The 23,654-nt window shown below is 42.2% G+C and overlaps 5 protein-coding genes across 13 annotated transcripts; 2 read left to right on the forward strand and 3 right to left on the reverse strand.

The window, feature by feature from the left end:
* Positions 1-7: 7 nt before the first annotated feature.
* On the reverse strand, positions 8-4,764 carry LOC119550034 (palmitoyltransferase ZDHHC20-B). Of its 9 annotated transcripts, none has more exons than XM_037858467.1 (8): positions 4,250-4,764; positions 4,069-4,190; positions 3,876-3,982; positions 3,241-3,487; positions 2,945-3,107; positions 2,746-2,875; positions 1,755-1,859; positions 8-554 (listed from the first exon to the last, which is right to left on the reverse strand). In XM_037858467.1, exons 1-8 carry the CDS (start codon positions 4,383-4,385, stop codon positions 416-418), a joined length of 1,149 nt encoding a protein of 382 aa, XP_037714395.1. In that variant the 5' UTR covers positions 4,386-4,764; the 3' UTR covers positions 8-415. The 9 variants fall into 9 exon arrangements, with proteins under 9 accessions (XP_037714395.1, XP_037714396.1, XP_037714397.1 ...); XM_037858466.1 differs by lacking the exon at positions 8-554 and adding an exon at positions 1,388-1,668; XM_037858468.1 differs by lacking the exon at positions 1,755-1,859 and having other exon boundaries at positions 10-554.
* A 534-nt stretch (positions 4,765-5,298) lies between these two features.
* Positions 5,299-6,736, forward strand: LOC119550066 (activating signal cointegrator 1 complex subunit 1). The gene is made up of 4 exons (XM_037858530.1): positions 5,299-5,552; positions 5,604-5,700; positions 5,759-6,023; positions 6,084-6,736. The coding sequence occupies exons 1-4, from the start codon at positions 5,402-5,404 to the stop codon at positions 6,624-6,626; spliced, it is 1,056 nt and encodes a 351-aa protein (XP_037714458.1). The 5' UTR covers positions 5,299-5,401; the 3' UTR covers positions 6,627-6,736.
* Positions 6,737-6,954: 218 nt separating this feature from the next.
* Positions 6,955-8,632, forward strand: LOC119550544 (activating signal cointegrator 1 complex subunit 1-like). The gene is made up of 4 exons (XM_037859274.1): positions 6,955-7,073; positions 7,124-7,214; positions 7,267-7,525; positions 7,579-8,632. The coding sequence occupies exons 1-4, from the start codon at positions 7,034-7,036 to the stop codon at positions 8,119-8,121; spliced, it is 933 nt and encodes a 310-aa protein (XP_037715202.1). The 5' UTR covers positions 6,955-7,033; the 3' UTR covers positions 8,122-8,632.
* A 29-nt stretch (positions 8,633-8,661) lies between these two features.
* LOC119550542 (lysophospholipid acyltransferase 1) lies at positions 8,662-22,483 on the reverse strand. The gene is made up of 7 exons (XM_037859271.1): positions 22,085-22,483; positions 12,867-13,090; positions 12,645-12,813; positions 12,406-12,576; positions 11,784-12,131; positions 11,384-11,716; positions 8,662-10,937 (listed from the first exon to the last, which is right to left on the reverse strand). The coding sequence occupies exons 1-7, from the start codon at positions 22,178-22,180 to the stop codon at positions 10,107-10,109; spliced, it is 2,172 nt and encodes a 723-aa protein (XP_037715199.1). The 5' UTR covers positions 22,181-22,483; the 3' UTR covers positions 8,662-10,106.
* On the reverse strand, positions 14,519-16,836 carry LOC119550543 (mucin-2). Its single transcript, XM_037859273.1, has 2 exons — positions 16,719-16,836; positions 14,519-16,663 (listed from the first exon to the last, which is right to left on the reverse strand). Exons 1-2 carry the CDS (start codon positions 16,726-16,728, stop codon positions 14,640-14,642), a joined length of 2,034 nt encoding a protein of 677 aa, XP_037715201.1. The 5' UTR covers positions 16,729-16,836; the 3' UTR covers positions 14,519-14,639.
* Positions 22,484-23,654: the final 1,171 nt, after the last annotated feature.

The following is a 23,654-nucleotide window of genomic DNA, read 5'->3' on the forward strand; positions in this document are numbered from 1 at the left end:
GATTTTATTGTTTTCCCACTATATTTAACCTATATTCTGTACTTTGTTGTCGCATAACTAGCTGTATTCCGATATAGACATCAACTTTTGTTCGAAACGTTCTAATAACTTTATACTTACACACTAAATTAATACATTTTAAAATTTCCAACGCGAATGTCAAAGCAAGAATTTAGATTTCGATCTCACCACCAATCTCTGCTATTTTACCTACATACAAGTACATTACAATTGTCCATCCACTCTTTGATAGCTTAAACATAATGACCTAGTTGTCCCTATAGGATGGACTGTCTTTCTGTTATTTACACACTGGAAATGAAAGTCGAAAGGAGAGTCTCAAGCCGTCGAAATAGCCCTCTCAGCTGAATCTCTAAATGTAATATGTCGCCACATTGTCGCTGGTCATGATTAGCTATGGAATCGAGTCCTGGAACCGCGGCTCCGGCAGAAAGTCCTCCTCCAGCTCGATGCGCGTGTCGCTGTGGTATCCGAGCAAAGATTCAGTGTCCTCCTCCATATGTCGGATGGGGAATGTTTTGCCATCGCCAAAGCTAAAGGATGTGTGGTGCGTTATATTTGATCAGGATATGTATAACTTATATAATGTAAAGGTTGTTCAAAGATCATAATAGGAAAATGATTAGTTATGAGTGCGCTATTTTGTATTTGATAGGTTGATTGATGATTCGGTGCTGTGCAACGGAAGCAAGTCTGTTGGATATATTTTCTTCGGCAAATTAAAAACGAACCTTCTTTGCTGTTATAAATATATTTTTAACTCCATCTTAAGTTCGTCACTCGAAGTAGACATTCAATAAGATATGTATTTAGGTATAATTGGTGTACAAAAGAATAAAAAGTATAAAAATCAACTTGCAAACAGTAACTAACTAACTACATAAATTAAAAGCATTGAGAAATGCCAGAATTTCGTGTGTGATAATCGTGTGAAGGGAAATCTCGTTGCTTATCATTATTAAGTCTTGAAGATCGGTTGGTATCTACAAGGATGATTGGTTCCATGAATGTGTGTTACAGCAAGGTACAAATCTCTGAACGGCGCAACCGTCTTAACTACCAGGATCCCTCAAATTCGATTCTTCTAATTTCCATTACAAAATTCGATCGATTAAAACGGCGATAAATGCTTGTGTATAACCAATTACATATTGCTTAATGTTAGCTTAGTCGAATGTAACTATGTGGTGGATATGAATTGTGGTCCCAGCCATTTAAACATTTAAATAGCCTACACTAAACCGTTCATGAATTGCATAGAGGTAACTTATTGGCTTACTACAAACTGCAAAGATGACAGGTCTGGCAGTTTACCCGGCTATATATAGTACAAACACATAATACATTCTACAGAAACATGGTAAGTGGGAGAAATTCAAACTGGCAGATCGCCGTTCGGCGGGCGTGGGTAATCCTTGGCGAGAGCAGTGCCGGCCAACGGATGGTCCCCGATCATGTCGATGTATACGGCCGCCCCATTGGCTGCTCCATCCGCGGCCTGACTAGACCTCACTGCTGCCGTGCTGCAGTTTAATGACTGGCCGTTTGCCAGTTGATCCGGCCGCTCGTCCAGCTCGTCCCGGAATTGTGGAGGTGGCTGCACCTGCAACTGCAACTGCTGGCTGGGCTGGGCGCTGGTGCTTCTTACTTGATGAGGCGATGGGTTGTGGTGATGGTTAGTGGAGTCGAGGGGACTAGCGCCAATCAACTTATCTGTTGGGTTGCCATCTAACCTGCTGGTGGCCGTATCCCCCATGGCATCGTACCGCTGGACGGGCGAGGCGGTGGACACTCGACTCTGGTCGCTGGAGGTCGGATAGCTGTAGCCACTACCGCGACTAGTTCCGTGATTGTGAATAAGCAGAAGGTTGGGGTATTGCGTTAAACAGAGAGTTTTAAACATAAGTATTGTTTGTTTGTTAGGTTTTCGAATTGATTGTTGTTTTTTTTTTACAGTTTAGCTTGTTGTAGTTGTAGCTGTTGTTGTTGATTGCAGTTTGTTTGTTATATAATTTTGCACAAATGTGTGGTTACGAATATGGAAATTTAATTGTTTCGACTGGTCGTGTGTGGCAAGTGTTTTGGTTTTAAATAAGCTTAGTGGGCTGATGGAATTCCACGGGTTCTGCTAGAACTTTGGCATTTGAAGTTAGTCACTTAATCCCACAGACAATTGAACACTAAGCTGGTTTTTGGTTAGATCTATGTTTCTATCTCTAAAGCTCGCTGGTATGGGGCTCCTCTTTTTATTTACAAACAGAAACAACAAACGCAAGTGAAATCAAGTGGTAATTTTGATTATGCTTACAACTAAATTACAAAAGGAGATCGACAATATTGGTTCATTGCTTTCCACTCTCAGTTTTGGACATACAATTATTTTTTGACTTACATAAATAATAAGTGTTAAGGATTGCTTTTAAACTATTTAAAATTAGTGATTTCGCGCAATTCCTTTCGGTTTGTATTAACTTAGCACACAGAACACACATCAAGAATTAAAGAAGGTTTCAACTACGAAGCATTGGCTTTGAAGCATGCCTTTAATTTGCCACATTCAACATAAAAACCAAAATCATAAAATAAATCAAATCAAATTAAAACAAAGCGCACAAAAACAACAACTAAAGAGTGAGAGAGCTTCTAGTGCAGCACGGATTAGTAAGAATGGGAATGTGAGAATGCCAAAGATCAAGATGGTGTGGTAAAAGGGCCGGGACATACCTGGAGAAGACGGGCAGGAGCCAGTACTGCCAGTCGTCGCCGAATACCTCGCAGAAATTGGCATAGCGGCCCAAGTTGTAGCCATTCTTGTCGGGGCCGCCAACTCTGAAGATCGGAGCCCTAAATGACTCTAAATGGAAGACAAAGAGCGTAGGCTATAGTCGGGCCATAATTGCAATATCAGACCTCAATGACTCACCCAGTGTCGTGCGATTCATCAGCACCAGGTAGATGTGGTAGCCAAACAAACTCACCAAACTAATGGCAAACATTATGGCGATGAAGAACAGGAACAAGATGTGGAAACGACCCATTCCGCTGGCGTTCAGCTGTCCCTGTGCCGAGTAACCATTATTATCGTACTTGGATCAGTAAGTACAAGTTGTTTAGACAACATTATAGCGAAACGAGAGAATACATTCATTAACTAACAGGTCATCGCATGCAGCGGGCAAATGGGGTGGTAATAAGAGTAGAAAAGAATGCGAAACTTACGGCACCTACCTTCCAGAAGTCGACAAAGTCGTGCAGCGAGGTGAAAGCCACATACAGGCAGTAGACGAGGGCGTAGCCCAGGAACAGTACAAAGTACTTGTAGTTGTAGAAGTTGACGCAGTTGTTCACCCAGGGGCAGTGGTGGTCCATTTTCAGCACGCAGCAGCTGCACACGCTGCAGTGGTGCGCACGGTCCGGCTTGATGATCTTACACTTTTCGCAGAACCGCACCGAGCCGTTCATTGTGCTGGAGAGAAAATGCGTCGGGGATTAATCACAAATATAAACAGCAAGGGGAGTTTATGTTTAAATAGTTTAAATAAAAAAAAAAACAGGCGAAAAATTGCAATGTCCTTGGATTTTTGATTAAAGTGAGTACAAGGCTTTAACTAAAAGACTTCGTACGTTGTCTGGTTCATGTGAGTAACTTAAAAGATATTATTAAATAAAGTTCTTTTGAAATTGGACAAGTTGTTCTACTACTTTCGTAATAGTAATAGATAAATTTGAACTATAAAGTCAAAAGCTTGCGATTACGATGTGTACAATCAAATGTTTGCCGAACAATTACAAAATATCTAAATTAATCAAACGGCATTAGCGGAAGCGGACTCGATGACATGGTAAATTCTTACCGATTAGTGACTGGCAAGTCTCGTGCAAAGTTGTTGAGAATGCGTTTCTGGGTGTCCGGGCTGTCGGCCCGGAAAAGTCGCGTCACTTCCTCGTCCGGTATTCTCCACTGAAGAAGGGGCAAGCAAAGGCATTAGTGAGGTTTTCCCAATTACTTTTGATAGCAACAGGCGATAAGGCGTGTGATTCACTCACCTGATCCGGTATTCGGCCCACGGAGGTCATAATGGTGCGCCAGTAGGACCACATAAACAGGGTGAGAAACAGGTGGTAGAACAGCAGCATGAAGATCATGCCAATGGTGTTCTGCGTGTTGCCTGTAAAAGGAGTAGGAACAGATAGATAGATTCACATTCCAACAGGATGATGGACTCACGGATGCACAGCTCCACCACGTAGGCGTAGTAGGACCAGGCTATCACCGCGGTGATGAACAGCACCGGGATCCACTTGAAGACCGCCATGCAAAATCCGCAAGGAGTCTTCCGCCGCCGATGTTCGTCGTTTCCCATGCTATTTATGTGGGCCACCACTTCGGCAAGGGCGCGCGTGTCTCGAGGCGTCGAGGTCACCTCCACCTGGAGCTGGAGCGGGAGCGGATTGGGGGCGATCGATGGGGCTGCTATGGTGGCTGCTCCTCCAGCGGGCGCTCCACTGGCCAATCCAATGTCTTTATCTACTAGTGATTCACTGGCTCCGCAGGCTGATGTCGAACACTTTTCGGCGCTATCCGCTGCTTGCTTTGCCTTTTGGGCAGACAGTGCTGGTTTTCACCTTAGCGCTGCGACATTTTTGTTATTAAATCCCAGTTTTTCTGCTTTTCAAGATGAAATTAACAAAATTGCTGTCAAATTGGGGGAAACTCGAACTGGTTTAGGGATGGACGAATTGTGCGTTGGGGGTGGGAGAGTCAGTGCTGCGTGACACGATACTATCGGTGTAGGAATTACAATTGAAAACCAGTATTGTTTTGTGTCTTGTAAAATGGTGTTACAATAACTTGATACATTTTTGAATATACAATAAAATCTATATATCTTTTGAGTATATACAATACTATTCAAAATTAAAACTGTTTGCTCATGGTCATAAAAAAAATATTATATCTTATTGTTGATTTTCTTGTAATACAACTAAACCCTTTATTTTGTATTTCACTTAATTTTTTTTAAATATTTATTTTTACATTTGCCATTCTCTAGCTTGAAAGTATATACAATACCATTCGTAATAAAAACTGTTTGCTCATGGTCATAAAAAAATTGTAAATCTTATTGTTGATTTTCTAGTAATAAAACTAAAACCTTTATTTTGTATTTCACTTAAATTTCTATAAAATATTTATTTTTATATTTGCCATCACTATTTTTTATTTGTGTTTGGTATTAAAGCAGTATATGCTAAATATTCCACCCAACGCATTAGTGCATTTTTCACTATTGCCGGCTGGCTGTCGCTTTTTCAAAGAAACTCATTTGATTTCGGGATATCCCCGGAATTTGAAGTGCATTTCAGTCTTTCGATCGCAATGAGTCGCGAAGTGCTCTCACCTCCTGTCCAAGCCATGAGCCAAAACCGGCGCTATAGGGTTAACATTGTTCACGAAGACTTTGGGGGCGACAAGTGGAATGGCCAAAATAAACGTTCCGAAGGAGATAACAAGGCCTACGAGGAGCCAGGTGCGTGGTTTTCGGGGTTATTTGTACCTATCTAATCCCCCTTTCCACCAGACTTATATGGCGAGGACGATGACGAAGAGGATCCGGCTGCCAATAACATTGAGGAGTCACCAAATGGCGATTTCAAGCTGGCTCTTCATGTGCCCAAGTGGGTGAAGTCCTATTAAAATGCTGCCCTTCTCTTTCATCCTTATCCTTCCTTGCAGATCTTTCTATGGAGGACTAATTGGCCTCAAGGGTTCTACAAAGCGCCGCATCGAAGAGGAGACCAGAACAGAGCTCTATGTTCCACGTCAGAACGAGAGATCCAACGACGTGATTATCAGGGCCAAACAACGCAGTCAGGTGTGCGCTGCACTGCGTCAGATCCGCCATCTTATCACCTCCCTGCGAAAGAAGATGAAGCCCACCCACTTCTTGGCCGTGGCCCTGAACTCTGGGGAAGTTCAGGAGCGTTATATAGAGCTTAAGGTACAGACTAACAAGGTAAAATCTACCAAAAGAAATACTGATCCTGAACTCTCCATCCAGAAAAGCATTTTGGAGGCCCAGTTGCCTGGTATTGATAAGGAGTTATTCATGCCTGAGAGCAGTATCCACCTTACCTTAGGTGTCTATGTGCTTTTAGATGATGATGAACGCCAAAGGGCCCTCAAGGAGCTGGAGGCCTGTCGGCCCTTACTGGCTGACCTGAAAACTCCTTTCGAAATGAAAGTCAACGGCCTGGAGATCATGAACGACGATCCCAGCTCCACGCGCGTCCTATACGGTTGCATCGAGTCACCGGACCTGCAGAGGTTCGCAGATCAGTGCTTGGCCCACTTCCAGAGTACCGGGCTGTGCGCCACGGATAACAACGAACGTGAATCCATCAAACTTCATATGACTCTGATGAACAACCGCTACCGCAAGGAGGCAATGAAGTCTGGAAACAGCTTCGATGCCCGCGAAATCCTGAAGCGCTTTGGGGACTTTGACTTCGGAGCAGCTCAGTGCCAGGCAGTGCACCTGTGCGTGCTGAAATCGCGCGGGGAAGACGAGTTCTACAAAATAACCGGCAGTCTGGAGTTCTAAGAATTTGTGTAGATAATTATCGGATATGGGTTGTAAAAGATTATTTCCAAAAATACATATAACTACAAATGGGAATTTTGCATAAATAAATGAAATCACAGATTCTTAAAGAATCGTTTAAAAAAAACTTATTTTCTGTACTTTAGTACTTGGCTTCACTGATTTACAAACATCTGATCACGACGATTTCACTTTTCGCTAGGGTAAAATAGAACCGCCCACGATAGCTTCGATTACCTTAAAATTCTTAGCCGACTTTGGCATTTTTCAGTATTTTTGGATCCCGCCCTTAATACGCACTAGGGATTTCATTATCGTCGGCACTCTTCCATCCATATATCATTTGTATTTTTGTACATCCCCGTGAATGCAAGTGCAGTGATCGCTCCCTGTTTTACCAGAACAAAATGAGCTTTAAAGTAGAGACCAAGGCCTTCCAGAGCCCAGGTGAGTCGCTTTTTTGGTAAATATTTATTTGAAAACTTCTTTTCCGACAGATCTTCATTGTGAAGACGAAAATGATCCGGTTGTAAGCCACATTGAGCAGGAGCCAAATGGCGACTTTAAGCTGGCTTTCTATGTTCCAAGGTGAGTAAAGACTGGGAAATGCTGTCCATCTCTGTTAAGCATATCCCTGCAGGTCGTGTTATGGGAGATTAATTGGTCTCAAAGGTGCTACAAGGCGCAGCATTCAGGATTTAACCAACTCCGAGGTCAGCATTCCAGGTTTGATGGATAAATCTACTGACGTGGTTATAAGGGCCAAGCAACGCAGTCACGTGGTCGCTGCACTGCGTCAGATCCGCCATCTTATCACCTCCCAGCGAAAGAGGGCCACCCACTTTTTGACCGTAACTCTGAACTCTGGTAATATTCAGGATCGTTATGTTGAACTTAAGGTATAGATCAATTCAAAGTCCTCCAAAAAGTACTGATCTCAAACCATTTCCAGAGAAACATTTTGGAGGCCAAGTTTCCAGGAATCGATGAGGGGCTATTCATATCGGAGAACTGCTTGCATTTTACTTTTGGTGTCTGTGTGCTCCTGGATGACGAAGAGCACCAAAGAGCTTTGAATGAACTGCAGGCATGTCGTGCCCTACTGGCTGACCTAAAAACCCCTTTCGAAGTAAAGGTCAAGGGCCTGGAGGTATCACATGATGATCCGCGCTCAACTCGTCGTCTTTATGGTCGCATCGAATCTCCGGACCTGCAGAAGTTCGCAGATCAGTGCTTCGCGCACTTCCAGAGAACCGGACTTTGCCCCTCAGATAAATACCATCGCGATTCCATCCAGATGCACATTACTATAATGAACGTCCGATTTCGCCAGGCGGAGATGAAGCCAGGGGACACGTTTGATGCCCGTGAGATTCTGGATCGCTTTGGAGACTTCGACTTCGGTACGATCCAGTGCCAGGCAGTGAAGATGTGTGTGTTGGGATCGCGCGTTGGCGACAACTTTTACAAGATATCCGGCAGTCTGGAATTCTAAGATTATTTTCTGGAACTATCCGGATATTTTCGTTTTATTGAAGCATGCATAATATGCAAAAATATTAATATTCATATGTGCCAAATTAGAGCCAACGTCATATATACGGTTTGGTTGAAGTCTATTGAACTGAGACATTCACGTGCTTTTTGTAGAATTTAATAAGACAAACAAGAAAGTTTTCATATACCCATTCAGTATTCAGTTTTTCAGTTGCCTTTTAATATAATTAAATGATAAAGAAAGTTATAAAATAACCATTTATATTTCGATAAATAAAGTGTATTTTGATTTGCCAAAGATATACAAAAAACAGTTTAATGCGTTTTCTTAGGGATTCGTGGATTTTTCAAACTTTACCTGATTGTACTCAAAATGTATCAATTTCAAAAATTTCGGGTCTCTAGACTTAAATGTGATGGTATTTGTAAATTGATACACAAGAAAAGTTAGACAAAAGAAAAACTAAGACCTTTTTTTTTGCAAAATTTTGGCCATAAATGTCCATACAAACACCACTTATAATAAAAGTAAACAAAGTTAACTACACATATACGATTTATTTGTCGAATATCAATGCTCAAATTGGGTTTGTATATCTGATGCAACTGGACTGCATTACACCTTGGTGCCTGTCGTTAATTTCTCCTGAGTTTCTTTTCATCAGAAAAATACGACAATCGAAACAAATGTGCGCCGAAATCTCTTATGGTTACAGTGATTTTTTTCTTTTCTGGTATTACAATAAATATAAAAATATATCGCTTATATGTGAGGATTTGTGGCGAAATAGTTTATTGGATCTAACAAGATAATGGGTAAAACAAAAAGGTTATATAAAGAGCATGCTTAAGATCTACGGAGTAGGAAGCCACAAGTGGAGGACACGAACATTTACAAAAAGAGTTGGATCAGCTAAAATGCCGGGTGGAGAAGGTTATATAAAGAGGAAGCAAGCTGGACATTCCTTTCCAGACACACTCGCGCAGTTGTACAAAAATTGGTTTAAATTTAATATCAAAAACAACTTGACGGCTTACTAACTAACTTTAACTACGCACGATTTGCTTGGCTTAATGCTTTTTTGTTGTTGCTTAGTACTTGTCAATATCTTCAGTCTAAAGTTTAGATTTGGTTGACTTTTGTATTTCATCTTTTTTGTTGCTTGAAGAGGATATCATTGGTTCTACTTGTCACGATCTGTTACCGTTCCTTTGGGCGGGATTTTAGCTACAATAGTACTGACGTTGGAAAATTGGTTTACTTGTTCGCACATAGACTATATGGTAAATGTTTCAACATATGCAGGTTTACATACACACATATAAATGGATTAGGTTCCAATTAAAGGAGCAAGAGTCAAACAATGCGTTTCAAATGTAGTTGTAGTGTAAAGCAATTTTGTATAAAGTATTGGATTGCATTCAGTCGACTGGTTCATTGCACGCTTTAAGATCGAGTGATCTTTCAAGGTTTGTATAATTCTTGAGGATATGTGTACGGATTACATTTGAAACACCCTGTTTGGCTCAAGCTGCGGGATCTTAACAAACAAACATCTACCAACATACATAGATTTCTTTACAACAACAACTGGAGTTTGGTGCACATTTAGTTATTTTAAACATAGGTTCTGCCTGCTGATATATATGTATACCGAATATAAAAGTGCATCTTATTTATTATTTGGCTTATCCGCCACCTTAGACACTAACTTTAGTGTAAACAATCTGTGTACTTCAGGACTATCAACGAAAAACGTCATATTCAAAATTAAACCAAAAAGTGTCTGCATTTGTTAGTGAGCGTGTAGTGTGCGTATATCGTGTGCGTGTTGGGTAAATCTCAGTTTAATAAATGTATCTATTAATCAATCAATCAGTTGTGCAGCACCCATTTCGAACCATGCCCGCCTCCAATCCCTGCCGTGGCACCTTCGTCATCGTTGTTTTGTTCGGATTCCTCACACTTGCTCGTCGATGCTACTATTTCGCATGGCCATTGCTAAGCACTGCCGGCACCGCCTGCTGCACCACCGCGTTGATAACCTCGATCTCCTTCTTCAGAAAGGCGGCGCCGTTCTCCTCGACGGGATGATGGAGGTCGACGGTGGCATTGCTAGGATCTGTGCCGTTGTCATGGACAGAGGATATGTTGCGTTTGCGCAGACCAACGCCATTTGAAGAGTCTAAGGGAATGCCGCCGTTGCTACCGGGCAGCTTCAGCTTGGGAAACTCGATGTCCCGCATCAGATCGTTTTTGAACTCCACAATGCCGCTGACGGTCTCGGTTACAGTCTTATCAATAAATTCCTCAATGTTTTTGGTCTCGGCCTCGATCTTCTCCTTTAGCTTGCTGGACAGCTGATCCATCTCGCATTGGTCATGGGGCACGCTAACCGCGTCCCGGGCGCACCTGGACATCGGCTGCTTCTCCAGATGTGTCTGCTGCTGCTGCTGCTGTGGGCGTGGTCGAAGGTTTACATTGTTCGGTTGCTCGGTTGACTGTTGTTCAGTTGTGTTGTGTAAGGCAGCCGCTGGCTGCTGATGTGTGGGCGTGTGAACTTTACATTGAGCGTGCTCATCCTCCTCTCCATCCTCGTTGAGATCATTGCCAGCGGTCAAAGCTGCTGCAGATCCCCCATTGGTGGTCACCGCATCCTTGACATTGCCGCTGCCCGACAGCCGGACGTTTCCGTTGCCATTCGACGTGCGAGAACGGCGTTCGCCGCGTATAAACTTGGGTAAAATAAATATGGTCACTAGTGAAATGATGTGAAGGCACAAATAAAATCTCAGGTACAATTTGATGCTGCCCTGTAAAGCGAAAACATGAAGTCGATTAATAAGTGATCTCTGAGAAAATATAATTTAATGTAAGGCGAGTTGATTTTTGTTTATGCAAAAAAGTAGAAGAAAAATCCTGCAAGAAGTTAATGGAAAATATTTAGTTATTGATTTTTCGATAACTCGAGTTTTAGGACGGCCGCAATTCCAAAGGATAATATACTAAGAAAAATTATTAAATTTCCATTTCTAATCGGCAATTTTAAGCAATATTAATAAATGTTTTGTAAGTAAGTTTTGAATTAAATTACATCAGATCAAAAAAAAAAGATTATAACATTAATATTGAATTTTGTGGGATAACACAGAAATGTCTTTGGGCAATACAAAGAGATTTCTGTGTCACATTTGATAAAATATTTTCACCCTTTTCCATATTCATCAACAAAAAATACTGACTCGCATGGCGGACTCACCATGAATTCAAGCAGAACGAATGGGAATGTGGCGTAGCCCAGTACGACGCGTGTTATCAGGCAGGTTAGGATGTCGTAGAACATTCGCGTGACCTGCGTGCTCTGGAAGCGGTGGCGGATGAGTCGCCGCCCGGTGCGCGCAGCCGTCACAACGACGGCGCCGGTGGCGAAGGTCAGGTAGTAGCCCGGATAGAAGCCGTGCCAGACGGCGCTGAGGGCAAAGGTGAGGAGCGTGCCATACTGCTTGGGAACCCGTTCGTAGACGAGCGTTCGCAGCCAGCGGTTGGTGCCGCAGTTCCAGTTGTTGATCGCATCGCGCATGTTCGTTGAGAACTGCCAAGAAAGTATAACAGTGATTGTTTATTATATTTCAAATATTTAAGGCTTTTTTACTACCCACCTCAAACGACAGCACATTGATATTGGATATTAGGTCCCACTTGGGGTTGCCATCCTTATCGTAGCCAGTGAAACCTAGGCCTGAGTTGTTGCATATGGCATCCGCTAGGAGCCAGGCGTGATAATACTTAAAGCGTATGCAGGTGGTAGCCATCATGGCGTACCAGTACTTGTAGATCATGCTGGTGTTGTTCAGAAAGTCATCCTCCTTCATGTCTTTTACAGGATATATTTTCACGAACTTCATAAATATGAATGCACACACGAGACTGCCAACCACTTTACGTATCACCGCTTTAGTTGGTGAAGGTTCAATCACTACTTCCCTCTTGCTGTTCTCCAGATTACCCTGAGAAAAGGGAATACAAAATTGGTTATTATAGAAATAATATGTTAGTTATAAGGCAAGTGTACTACATTAATACAATACAATAGCATTTTCTTGAATTCTCTTATAATTATAAAATAATCAGTTGAATGATTCCATCTGATTTTAAAAATCATGACCTTATTGTGGTACAATGGAGAGAATAAGGTCAAGTACCTAGGTCACATTCATACCATCTCGGTAATGAAATTACTGCAGTGGTTACCAGGCAGTCAAGTGACATAATCAAACTTACGTTGCCCGGCGGACTGCTCAGTAAATTGTAGCCTTCCACGAATTCGATGTAGTCCTTGTAGAACACCAGAGGACCGGCCAGAATACTCTGGAAGTGCCACACGTAGGAGAAGTACTCCAAGGCCGAGGGCATTTTGCGAATGGCATGGTACTGCTGGGCTTTGGTGAGTTCCTGCCAGCCGAAAAAGAAAATACAATTGATATAAAAATATAGCTTCGCTCTATCCACTTAACACTCACCTCATCGCCACGCACGAAGCCGTCGTGAATGCTGAAGGCCAGACTGGTCACCTTCTGGGTGATGATCATTAGGGGCCCGGTAATGTCCAGGGCATAGGATCCATAGTCGTAAAGCTGACGCATCAGATGAATGCACAGCAGATAGCACATGGCCACCAGCAGGACGGCTCTAAAATTGGAAACAATTAGTTAAAAGCATCGGAATCGGTCGTTTGCAATTACCTTTGAACAATGCGCGGATCCTGGGTGCGGATGACAATGTAACATATTGCCGGAAGTCCGGCAATGTGGATGGCCTGTTTGCCAAAGCAAAAGTAGCCAAAGGCCAAGCCAATCGAGAGGGCGAACGTGTGACGCAGTTTACTTGAAACCTTTGAAGGATGCAGCACGGACCGGAAGAGTGAGGCCAGGAAGAGAGCCAATATTTGGCAGAGTAAAAAGTTTACCTGCAAGTAGAGATAATGATTTCGTTTTGGGTTAGAAAAACTTAATTTGATAATAAGGTGAATAACCTATAATGTTATTATAGAATTTTAATCAGTAGATAAGGAATTAGGTCAAGGGATGAAAACGCTTACATTATGAGTTGACCCCAAAATATGTATACCAAGTTCAGCCTATACAATTACCCAGATATATCTCTAACGTCTATTATTACATTGATAGTTATCCTCAATTATTTAAATGTTGTAGAGATTATTTTCAGTCTGAATTTATTCTCTTGCCGCATTATTCCGGTAATAAATAGGCCTATAAATTGCATTGCTTTGGGTAACACGAGATCTTTGGACCCATACGCCAAAGCAGAGCACATGCAGCCGGCACGTGCCTTGCTAGATTTGCAATTGTAATGCGAGAACAGTATCCCCCACTTGTTGCCTCCCAGATCACCCATCATCAGCCAGCCACAGAGAATTGCGGCCACAAGTGCTTGTCGCCCATTGCACTTGATTGTCGATGGGCGATTGATCACGATCACGCGTTGTGATCAATGTTCGATCTCCTCTACTTTTGCCGACCTCCCAGTTGCCTTGACTTATTTTCCGATGCAAATGCTTAGGAACCTCAATCGGATCTCTGCAAAATATGGCCTTTGCCTTCTATTGTCATTGAAGATCGAGGGTTTTTGGTGGCATTTTTCCTCTATTGCTGTTTTGCACGAGTCCCGCGCAAATGCATAGGCAATGAGGGGCCCACAAATTAGACCCCTTGACTTCCCCCCGTGGGTGCCGCTTAATTGATATCAATTGCTCGACGCTTTCAAATTGATTCCCATTCCCTGATACGCATTATCAACTGTCCTCGATAAGGTGCGATAAGAAAAGGTCTTGGGAGGGAGCTCAGACCGAACATATTCTGGGTTACTCGTGGACAGCATAAACACCGAAAGCGGATGCGACGGATCACCCTTATCTCTTATGATGTCCACACAATTTCGAATTGTTTGTCGCACATAGTAAATTGGGTTATTATTAAAACACGACTAATCGTATACATTAACAATCTGCAATCGGCGCTCTCTAGTATCACTGAAAGTAATCGCCACATGTAATCACTTTCATTAATTAGCTATTTGATAGCCACAAGTGTGGAGTCAATGACTTCCAGTCAAGTAAATACTTTGTGCGCAGTTTACCTTTTTGAACTTTTTTGTTGCTTTAAGTACTCAATCTATAAAATATACCGTTTGCAATCAACTCACTCAACAATTTAAGCAACAACTAGTTGATAATTACAATCTGAATGACTCTAACACTAGCTTGACGAATAATCTACGAATAAAAATCGTTAAGAATTTAACTTCTGCAAGGGATCATCTTGTAGATCTTGATCTTTAAGAGCCCCCAGAAGAATACATAGAGAATCTCTTCATCTATGGTCTTGGTTGTGATTAATATGCTGTTTATTGAGTAGGTGGTTACTGTTGGTTACGGATAGCAAGGAACAATGCAAGCTCTGGCCCCATTCCAGTTGACTGAAGGGGGCAAAAGGGTTTTAGTTACGTTGAGCCGGGCAGTTCAGGACCTCACTGCGTGGCAGGCACTCTCCGGCCTCCGAGTCGTACCACAAACCAGAACGGCACTTGCGCAACAGGCGACGTCCGCCGCGGCACTCATAGTACCTCCTGCAATGATTCGGGTCCTGGATTATGGTTCCTTCGGCGCGGTTAGCGCACATGGCACTGGTTCCGATTGAGACGGTGGCTTTGATGGTGCTGCTTGGCTTAGCAATGCTATTCTTAGCTGGCTTGGTTGTCTGCTTACCGGAAGTACTCTCATCACCTTTGGTATCACAGGCCGGTGTGGTTGTCTCTTCACAAGGTGGTGCAGAAGTTGTGGTGCGGGTGCAGGGAGCTTTAGGGGGAGGAGTGGTTCTACCACAGGGAGTTGGTGTTGTGGTAGTTGGCTCACAAGGTGGCTGTTCTGGAGTTGTTGTTGTTGTGGTTGTAGTAGTGGTTGTCGTCGTAGTGGTTGTTGTCGTAGTGGTTGTTGTCGTAGTGGTTGTTGTCGTAGTGGTAGTGGTTGTTGTCTCACAAGGAGGTCGTGTTGTGGTAGTTGTTGGCTCACAGGGTGGCTGTTCTGGGGTTGGTGTTGTGGTGGTTGTTGGCTCACAAGGGGGCTCATCTGGTTTTGGTGTTGTGGTGGTTGTTGGCTCACATGGTGGCTGTTCTGTGGTTGTTGTAGTTGTTGTGGTTGTTGTAGTTGTGGTTGTTGTGGTTGTGGTTGTTGTGGTAGTGGTTGTTGTAGTTGTGGTTGTTGTGGTAGTAGTTGTCGTTGTAGTGGTTGTTGTAGTGGTTGTTGTAGTGGTTGTTGTCGTTGTCGTAGTGGTTGTTGTTGTTGTTGTCTCACATGGAGGTGGGGTTGTGGTAGTTGTTGGCTCATTTGGAGGCTGATCTGGGGTTGGTGTTGTGGTGGTTATTGGCTCACAGGGGGACTCATCTGATTTTGGAGTTGTAGTGGTTGTTGGCTCACAGGGTGGCTGTTCTGGGGTTGTCGTTGTTGTGGTTGTTGTGGTGGTTGTTGTTGTCGTGGTCGTTGTTGTAGTGGTTGTTGTTGTTGTAGTTGTGGTAGTGGTTGTCGTTGTAGTGGTTGTTGTAGTGGTTGTTGTCGTAGTGGTGGTTGTCGTAGTGGTAGTGGTTGTCGTCTCACAAGGAGGCGGTGTTGTGGTGGTGGTTGGCTCTTCTGGCTCTGGTGTTGTAGTGGTTGTTGGCTCACAGGGGAGCTCATCTGGTTTTGGGGTTGTTGTGGTTGTTGGCTCACAGTCTGGCTGTTCCGGGGTTGTTGTCGTTGTTGTTGTCGTGGTTGTTGTAGTAGTTGTGGTTGTTGTAGTCGTGGTAGTTGTAGTTGTGGTTGTTGTAGTTGTGGTAGTGGTTGTCGTTGTAGTGGTAGTGGTTGTCGTTGTAGTGGTTGTCGTCTCACATGGAGGTGTAGACGTGGTTGTTGTAGTTGTAGTTGTGGTTGTGGTTGTTGTAGTTGTGGTAGTGGTTGTCGTTGTAGTGGTAGTGGTTGTCGTTGTAGTGGTTGTCGTCTCACATGGAGGTGTAGTCGTGGTTGTTGTAGTCGTGGTTGTTGTAGTTGTAGTTGTGGTTGTTGTAGTTGTGGTAGTGGTTGTCGTTGTAGTGGTAGTGGTTGTCGTTGTAGTGGTTGTCGTCTCACATGGAGGTGTAGACGTGGTTGTTGTAGTTGTGGTTGTTGTAGTTGTGGTTGTGGTTGTTGTAGTTGTGGTAGTGGTTGTCGTTGTAGTGGTTGTTGTCGTAGTGGTAGTGGTCGTCGTCTCACATGGAGGAGGTGTTGTGGTGGTTGTCGGCTCTATTGGCTCATCGGGCTTTGGTGTTGTAGTGGTTGTCGGCTCACAGGGTGGCTGCTCTGGGGTTGTTGTAGTGGTGGTTATTGTCTCACATGGTGGAGCGGTGGTAGTGGCATGACACGGCTCCTTTGGAGACACTGGCCGGCTTATTCTGTGGGCAGATCCGGAGCAGATAGCAACGGATGCCACGAGGGCCAGAAGGAAAAGGCTAGCTGCAAAGGAAGTTTGAGCGAGGGGTCCCTTTAAAAATTTCAAAGGGACACTTACACAGATTCATCGAATATTTTCGGCGACGCAAAAGGATAACTAACTGTAGTTGGCAACTTTACCGCTTTCGCTTCTGTGCTGTGACAACTGACCAACCTGCAGCTTCTTTTTATAGCCGTCCCCCAAAGAGTGTAAAATGTTCTAGGCTACCGGGTTACAAGTAACACATTTTCCTGATAACATGTGGCCAATTTGCAAAGTGCAGTCAGCAAAAGTTACTTAATATGTATAATTTTACCACCTGTAACCGTGGTTCAAAAAACATTCATCTTGCTTAACGATTATATGAAGACCTTAAACTTTTCCTCGAAGAGCATAAAGAATGAAAAGGATTAAGCCTGATATTTTCCGTTCTTTATTAAAGAATTTCATAATTATGTAACTGTAGCGCACAGTACTTAAATTTCTATTTTTGCAACAATCTTTCCCTTTTTTTTTTAGCATCTTTTAAGTTCCGTTGTCGAATTTGATAATGAACAGGCGCACTTCAGCCATTTGCCGATAACGTGTTCGTATATAGATATACTCGAACATTATCTGCCTTTGTGCATCGGGAAGTAGCGCCCACAAAGGGGCCACGTCTCCAAGCCACCCTCACGCCATAGGTCAATCACAAAGGCGACCCTGAAACGATTTCTGATAGCCTGTGATAAGTCGGGCAGAACAATAAAGTCCGTCAATATACACGGCTGTAAGCACAGACTTATGATTAAAGACTTTGGATATCGAACTGATTACAAGGTGAATCAGGCTGGTAGGAAGAACAGCCATTGAAACATCAGTTCAGTTTCCCATTCGGACGCATGTTGTAATCATCATTCGAATACCTCATGCGCAATAAGTGGGTTCACATTGCTGCTGGCCAATACCGGTTCTTTGTTGCCCCAACCAAAGCTATATGGCTAAAACACAACGCGCAGAGCGGGCCAAACGAAAGGAAAACCTTGCTCAAGAATTATGGTTCAGACAGAGCTGGAGATCTAACAAAAAAGGGCAACAAGTGGGTTAGCAACTTGTTGGCATGCAAGGCAGAAAACGCGCACGTTAGAGGAATTTCAATAAAAGGTTTGATTATAATAACATTTACATTTTTAGCCCTATTTTCCTTTCAGTGTTCAGTTTATGCAGAAGGAGGGAAGCTATCTTTTGTTTCAGATTGGTAGGTTGATGAACAGGGGGTTTTGGTTGCCCAAGTTCCAATTATACCCGTAATTCCATACATACACATGTACATTGAGGGTTTCTGTTGAGACCTCGAATACAATACTCATGTCTCTGCATTGCGCTCGAGGTGAAATAATTAAATCGAAATTCATGTGCACAGCTTGGCGACCAATCGAATTTCAGGGCACGCAGTCTTATAGCCAAAATGAGAATTCCAATTACCAAGTGCTTGCCTTTGAACATCCTGCAATGCTCCCCACTACCACTAACTGAACAAGGAAAATATTGTCTATTGGCAGGGCAAACAGTTTAAAGTCAAATATGTGGACCCAGCCCTTCATCTCCCTTTCAGGCGCATTGTTTGCGCTATTATGAGCAGATAGTTGCTTGCATGTCAAGATAAGATGTTGCCATGGTTCCGGCCAGCAACAATGCAATATGGTTGCAGCACCAGCAATTTGTGGGTACTCATCTGCCATTGTTCCCTGGGATTCCTTGGCTATGAAGCGGGACTTAAGTTCCTTGACTTAGCCCTCTCTTCACGCAGGAGATTGTCTCATTAAAGCTATACAATTTGTGAAATATCTTAGTTGGTGAACTTGTATCTTTAATTATTTTGACTTTTAGAATGTTAGGGTACAGTTTTATAAATATATTTAAATTTAGTGCAATAATAAGGTCGAAAAAAACGAAGAAATGGGCCTTTATGGAACGTTAACCAATTGAAGTGATATGTTTTCTTAGCTAATGGAATTCAACAGCAAACAAAGGTTAAAATTGTTGCGTTTGTATACATACATGTTTACAATGTATAGAAGTCTCATCAATCAACTGGGATGTGGACTGGATCAATGAGAAATACCAACAAATATACCAAGAAACCCACGTGCATTGCGAATGGAAACAAATCATAAATCATTTGATTAACACGTTGTACTGCATTGCCAAAAATTGTAAGTAGGATGGAAAACATGGGGCAAGAAAGGCAAATAAAAGGGGTACCATCGCTAGAGCCAGAAAAAAAAGTGGCGTGATCACTATAAATAAAACAATAAAAGAACCGCCAAGAGATATACCCAAGAGGCAAGCGAACGCACGATAAAAGCAAAAGTCAAAACAAAACGAATTGCGAAATGTTTTAAGAATGCAGAGATATGGAAATCACTTGAGAAGCAGCCAAACAAAACAAACGAGAAAAAATGAAAGTATTAATTCCAGATGATTACTGCATCATAAATCATTGGGCACCTATATATACCTAAATATACCCATCCAAAAAACCTGAAGGGTATGCCCACAACCGTTAGAGGCGCCAAACAGCTGTCAAAAGCAGAAAACATAACGAATACCGCAAAGCAGATGACAAAAGCAAAAGCAACGAGTTCAACAACTGCGGCACCCCAATCCCAAGGTCACAGAAATAATAATAATAATAATATTGTACAATGCAAATCGGGACGGCGGGAAAAGTTGGGGGCGCTACAATTGGCCTGGCTCTCCCTTTATCTCCGTGTATATTATTCCGGTTTTATTGGCTTGGCAAGCACTACAATTTCAATTGATATTTGCTGGCCATACACCGCATCCACTCGCCTTTTCCCTTTTCTAGTTCCGATCTCATCGGCCGAACCGGTTGAAAACCTCCACGGCAGCGCAAAAGTTGGGAAATACGTACAATATTATTATTAAATTTATGTATATGCCAGTAAAACAAGCACACCAGCGACGAGTTGTTTATTGATGTTTATTAATAAAATTATCGCACCACATAGTACAACACCAGCGGTGGGAATAATAATGGAACCCTATTAACGACTTACAAAATAAAAATATATAGCAAAAAAAAATGTTTTTTTAAAGATTTTAAGATCACAGCCCTATATCGACATAGATAATTATAAAAATAAGTTTTTGGATTGTACATTTATTGCTTCTACCTTATAGTTACTATAGTTGTAACCCCAAGTGTACCAAGAAAGTGGCGGCGTGGGAGGAAAACTCAAGATTGCGAGAGAAAAGCAAAACAAACTGTTGAGAATAAACCGCAACTGACCGGCCGGGACTGCATCTTTGGCCATTAACGCCTCTCGCGATATTATTGAGTACTTTTTTTTGTACTAGGTAAGTACTATATAGATGCCTTTAACATGGGACGATTTCACGGGACAATTGGCCAATTCACCGGCATTTGCGCAGTTGCGTGCTGCGGCCTTCGCTGCGAGTTAGCGTAATAAAGCGAAAAATACTAATAAAATATCAGGCGCAACGATTTCCAAAATAGTATCGCCCACCCGCAAAAACCCATTACGAAGGTACAGTCTACATTGTCTCAAAGGCCCTTCTCTAATATACCCAAGACCTTGGTTCTTGTACAAAAATTGGTATACACCAATTAATTGATGAATTGCTTTAAAACCCTTTAATTTTTCGATTCACTGATAGAGCATTCAGCCTTTTTTGCTTTTTGTCCGACTGACTCATGCGGTCTACATCAGCTGAGTCAAAACAACAAGAAATCGGCTAACCAATACACAAGCGAGCTGTTGATATTTGTTTGCAAACAAAAGAAGCGCTAAAAATTCAATTATCTTGGATGGAGAGTGGCAATCAGAAGTGTATATGTAAGCCTTTCGTTGGAGTCAAGTCTCTCAAATTGGATTTCGCACAGTTCTTGATAAACACAATTGCTAGTTTTGGAGAATTATCAATGGTTTTCTGTCAGTGTGCGCGTTGTTTTTGTTTTTTTTTCCTTACATCGGATGTTGGCATTAGGTCATCGGAATTGAAAAATATGACGATTACGTACGTGTATGCCATTTGATTTGGGCCAGAAAATGCCTCCGCATGAATCACATTTCTATATGGCAGCAGCTGCAGTTATGCAAATTGCATTGCAGCAAACGGAATGGGGCAAAATCGGGGGTAATGGGGGTTACGAGAGAGAGGTAATAAGTGTGTCTGTGTGACACTCTCGGTGAAGAGATTAATCACCAACCCTCCTCCTCCTGGGCCCCACCTCCCCATTAAGTGATGCAAAGCCTTTTAAATTTAGCGAAATCAACGGTGCGTCAGTCACAACAATAGTAATTTGAAAATTTTACGCTACACAGCGTAATGCGACATGGAAAATTCCACAGATAATTCCTGCCAACTGATAAGCTCTTCACATAATTCAAGTTGTCTAATTTAAAATAGAAAATATACAAAAAACTACAAAGTGGCTAAACTATAAGACAACTGCCAAACGCGATTAGCTGCCAAATGCGGTGAACGTAAATATGTAACGATTGAGAAGTACGGTGCAGGCTCGCTATATAGGTTTACAATTTTTAATAATAATTACATTTATAATACAAAATTCTAACATTCATTATAAACTCTTTCCTTCAAAATACATGACGATAATGTTTTTGCTTTAAAGCAAAACATTCATTTCATTGTTTCATATACAACAAATGTTCCTATGTAAAAACAAATCATGACTACATATTTTGTTTTTCGTATGATAATAGTTTTTTAAATGGTTCAATCCATAGATCTTTAATTTAGTTTTTTTTGTTCTGATGGTAGCTTCTATCACTGTTTATTTCATAAATGTATATTTTTTCTGATCATAGCTTCTATAATGGTTCTTTCCATAGATATTTTATTTTTCTATGTCTTATGAATATAGTTTCTATAATGGTTCATTTTATAGATAGTTTATTTTTATATTTTTTATGAATATAAAAAGAAAAACAAATCATTTCTAAACTTTTTTATATCCAAAAATTATAGTTTTTTAATGGTCATGGATATTTTTAAACTTTTTTTTCTGATGATAGCTTCTGCTTTTCTGATCATAGCTTCTATAATGGTTCATTCCATAGATATTTTACTGTATGCTAAATCATTGTTTGGGCAACCGGCAACGCAATTTATTTACCCAACCGTTGCCAGGTAAATGTAGTATATTTCCCCGAAGAGTATTCCTTTTCCGCCTGAGGGAATCCCTACTCTGTCCCCGAAGCAACGTATTATTCTCAAAAAGAGAGGCTTATAGAGCGGTTTTATCCCGTATGATTAGCACACAAACACGCGTATACACACGCACACGTGCACACGCCCGTTTCGAAAAGAAGTGGCAGGGGATTTGGGGGAACGGGAAACGGGGAAGGCCGTTAAGGAACCCAGGGGGTTTCAGAGTAAATAGTATCGCTTACCAGGTCCACCGAGAGCCCCACCATATCCGCCAGCCAAGTGAAGCTCCGGCTGCCGATGTAGCAATCATTCTCAATGAATTTCGGCGGCTCCAGCATTTTGCTATCTGTTTTCTTTATCCGTTCTTCACCTCTGTTGCGTTGTTGTTGTTGTTGTTCGGTCGTTCCGAGTTCAGCGCTTCATTGGGAAAACTTCACTATTCACGGACACTTTTCCGGTATTTTGGGGCACCGACGAAAAAGGCGGGGTTCCCAAAACTGGGCGGAGGGGGCGCGCGCTACGTTCACGTACAATTTTGTGCAATAATTTGGAAGTATTTGGGTATTTGGCCGTTCGGATCGGATCTCTCCCGTGCGTAAATTCGAAACGCTATAGAGATGGGCGCTCGGTGTGTTCTGTGTGTGGCTGGCGATGGCACTTGCAGCCGATAGTCTGTCAAGCGATAGCTGGTTAACAGTCCTCTGGGTACTGTAAAGCGCATGCAAAGTATTTAGTTCAGATTCAGAAAAAACCTTTTGGAAAAGTAAAAAAAAAATATGAAGTTTTAAGTTTTATTCTAAACATTTGACAGAAATTACATGAATTTTTATTCGATGTGATGGTGTTATTGAATCGGTGTTCGTGGAAAATGAATTTAATTAAGTAAAGCAGGACAAAACGGATAAACTTTTTTGGAGTTTTCAGAGACCGAGATTATGGTAATTGACGCCTTTTATAAATACACGAAATTCGTCAAGCTCCAAACTCCACATATTGGTTAAATCTTTTGCTAAAAAATTTTAAGTTGAATTATATTTATTTCAGTAAAGAATTTAAGGTGTAAGTTTTTTTTTTTTATAGTAATTAAACGATCTGTGAAAGTTTTTGGAAATGTTTAATAGATTAAGCCTAGTTCTCAGATCGGCTAAGAGTTTCACTAGTCGACAAATCTTATTCTTTGTAGTGTGACCGAAGTTTTCAAAGTTCACCCGCAATGCATGTAGCATAGTCTTACTGTCAAGCGGCTTCGCCATCTTTCCCGCGCCATTGCAGTCCAGCATATTGGACCTTGAGGAAGTGGGAGCCGGATTGGGAACGGGGTTGATCCGCTGATGCTGCAGGAAGTCGCCCAGCATCCTGGCCATGGCTTCTCCAACTGTTCCTTAGCGGGCGCCCTATTTTCCTCCTCCCTTTAGAAGCCACCGCGTCCTCCAGCTCCGCTTAAGCTGCCAAGTAGCTGGTGGTTATGGTGTACGGAGTCCTAATGAAGAGGACTTTGGAGATAATATTACTGGTGGTTCTGCTAAAAAGATCCTTCTATTAGTACAACGCAATCAAATTATTTTGGCCAGATCTTACTTTCTTTGCGAGGACAGGATGTCCATGTAGAGAGCGAAGTCCCACTCGGCATAATCCTTCCCCCTGGGATTCTCTAGAGGATCTCCTCCAGCACTTCAACTATTCTGCGGACTTGCCCCTGTTGTGGTACTGCTTCCTGTCGGTCAAATCCCACAATAATGGGCTTGGATTAGGCGTCCTTTGTCATCTGCACTGACCTCCTTTAACCGTTTTTGGGGTTTTTCTTCCATTTAA

Source organism: Drosophila subpulchrella, chromosome 2R (genome assembly GCF_014743375.2).
Source record: "Drosophila subpulchrella strain 33 F10 #4 breed RU33 chromosome 2R, RU_Dsub_v1.1 Primary Assembly, whole genome shotgun sequence".
In the NCBI taxonomy this organism is placed as follows: Eukaryota; Metazoa; Arthropoda; class Insecta; order Diptera; family Drosophilidae; genus Drosophila; species Drosophila subpulchrella.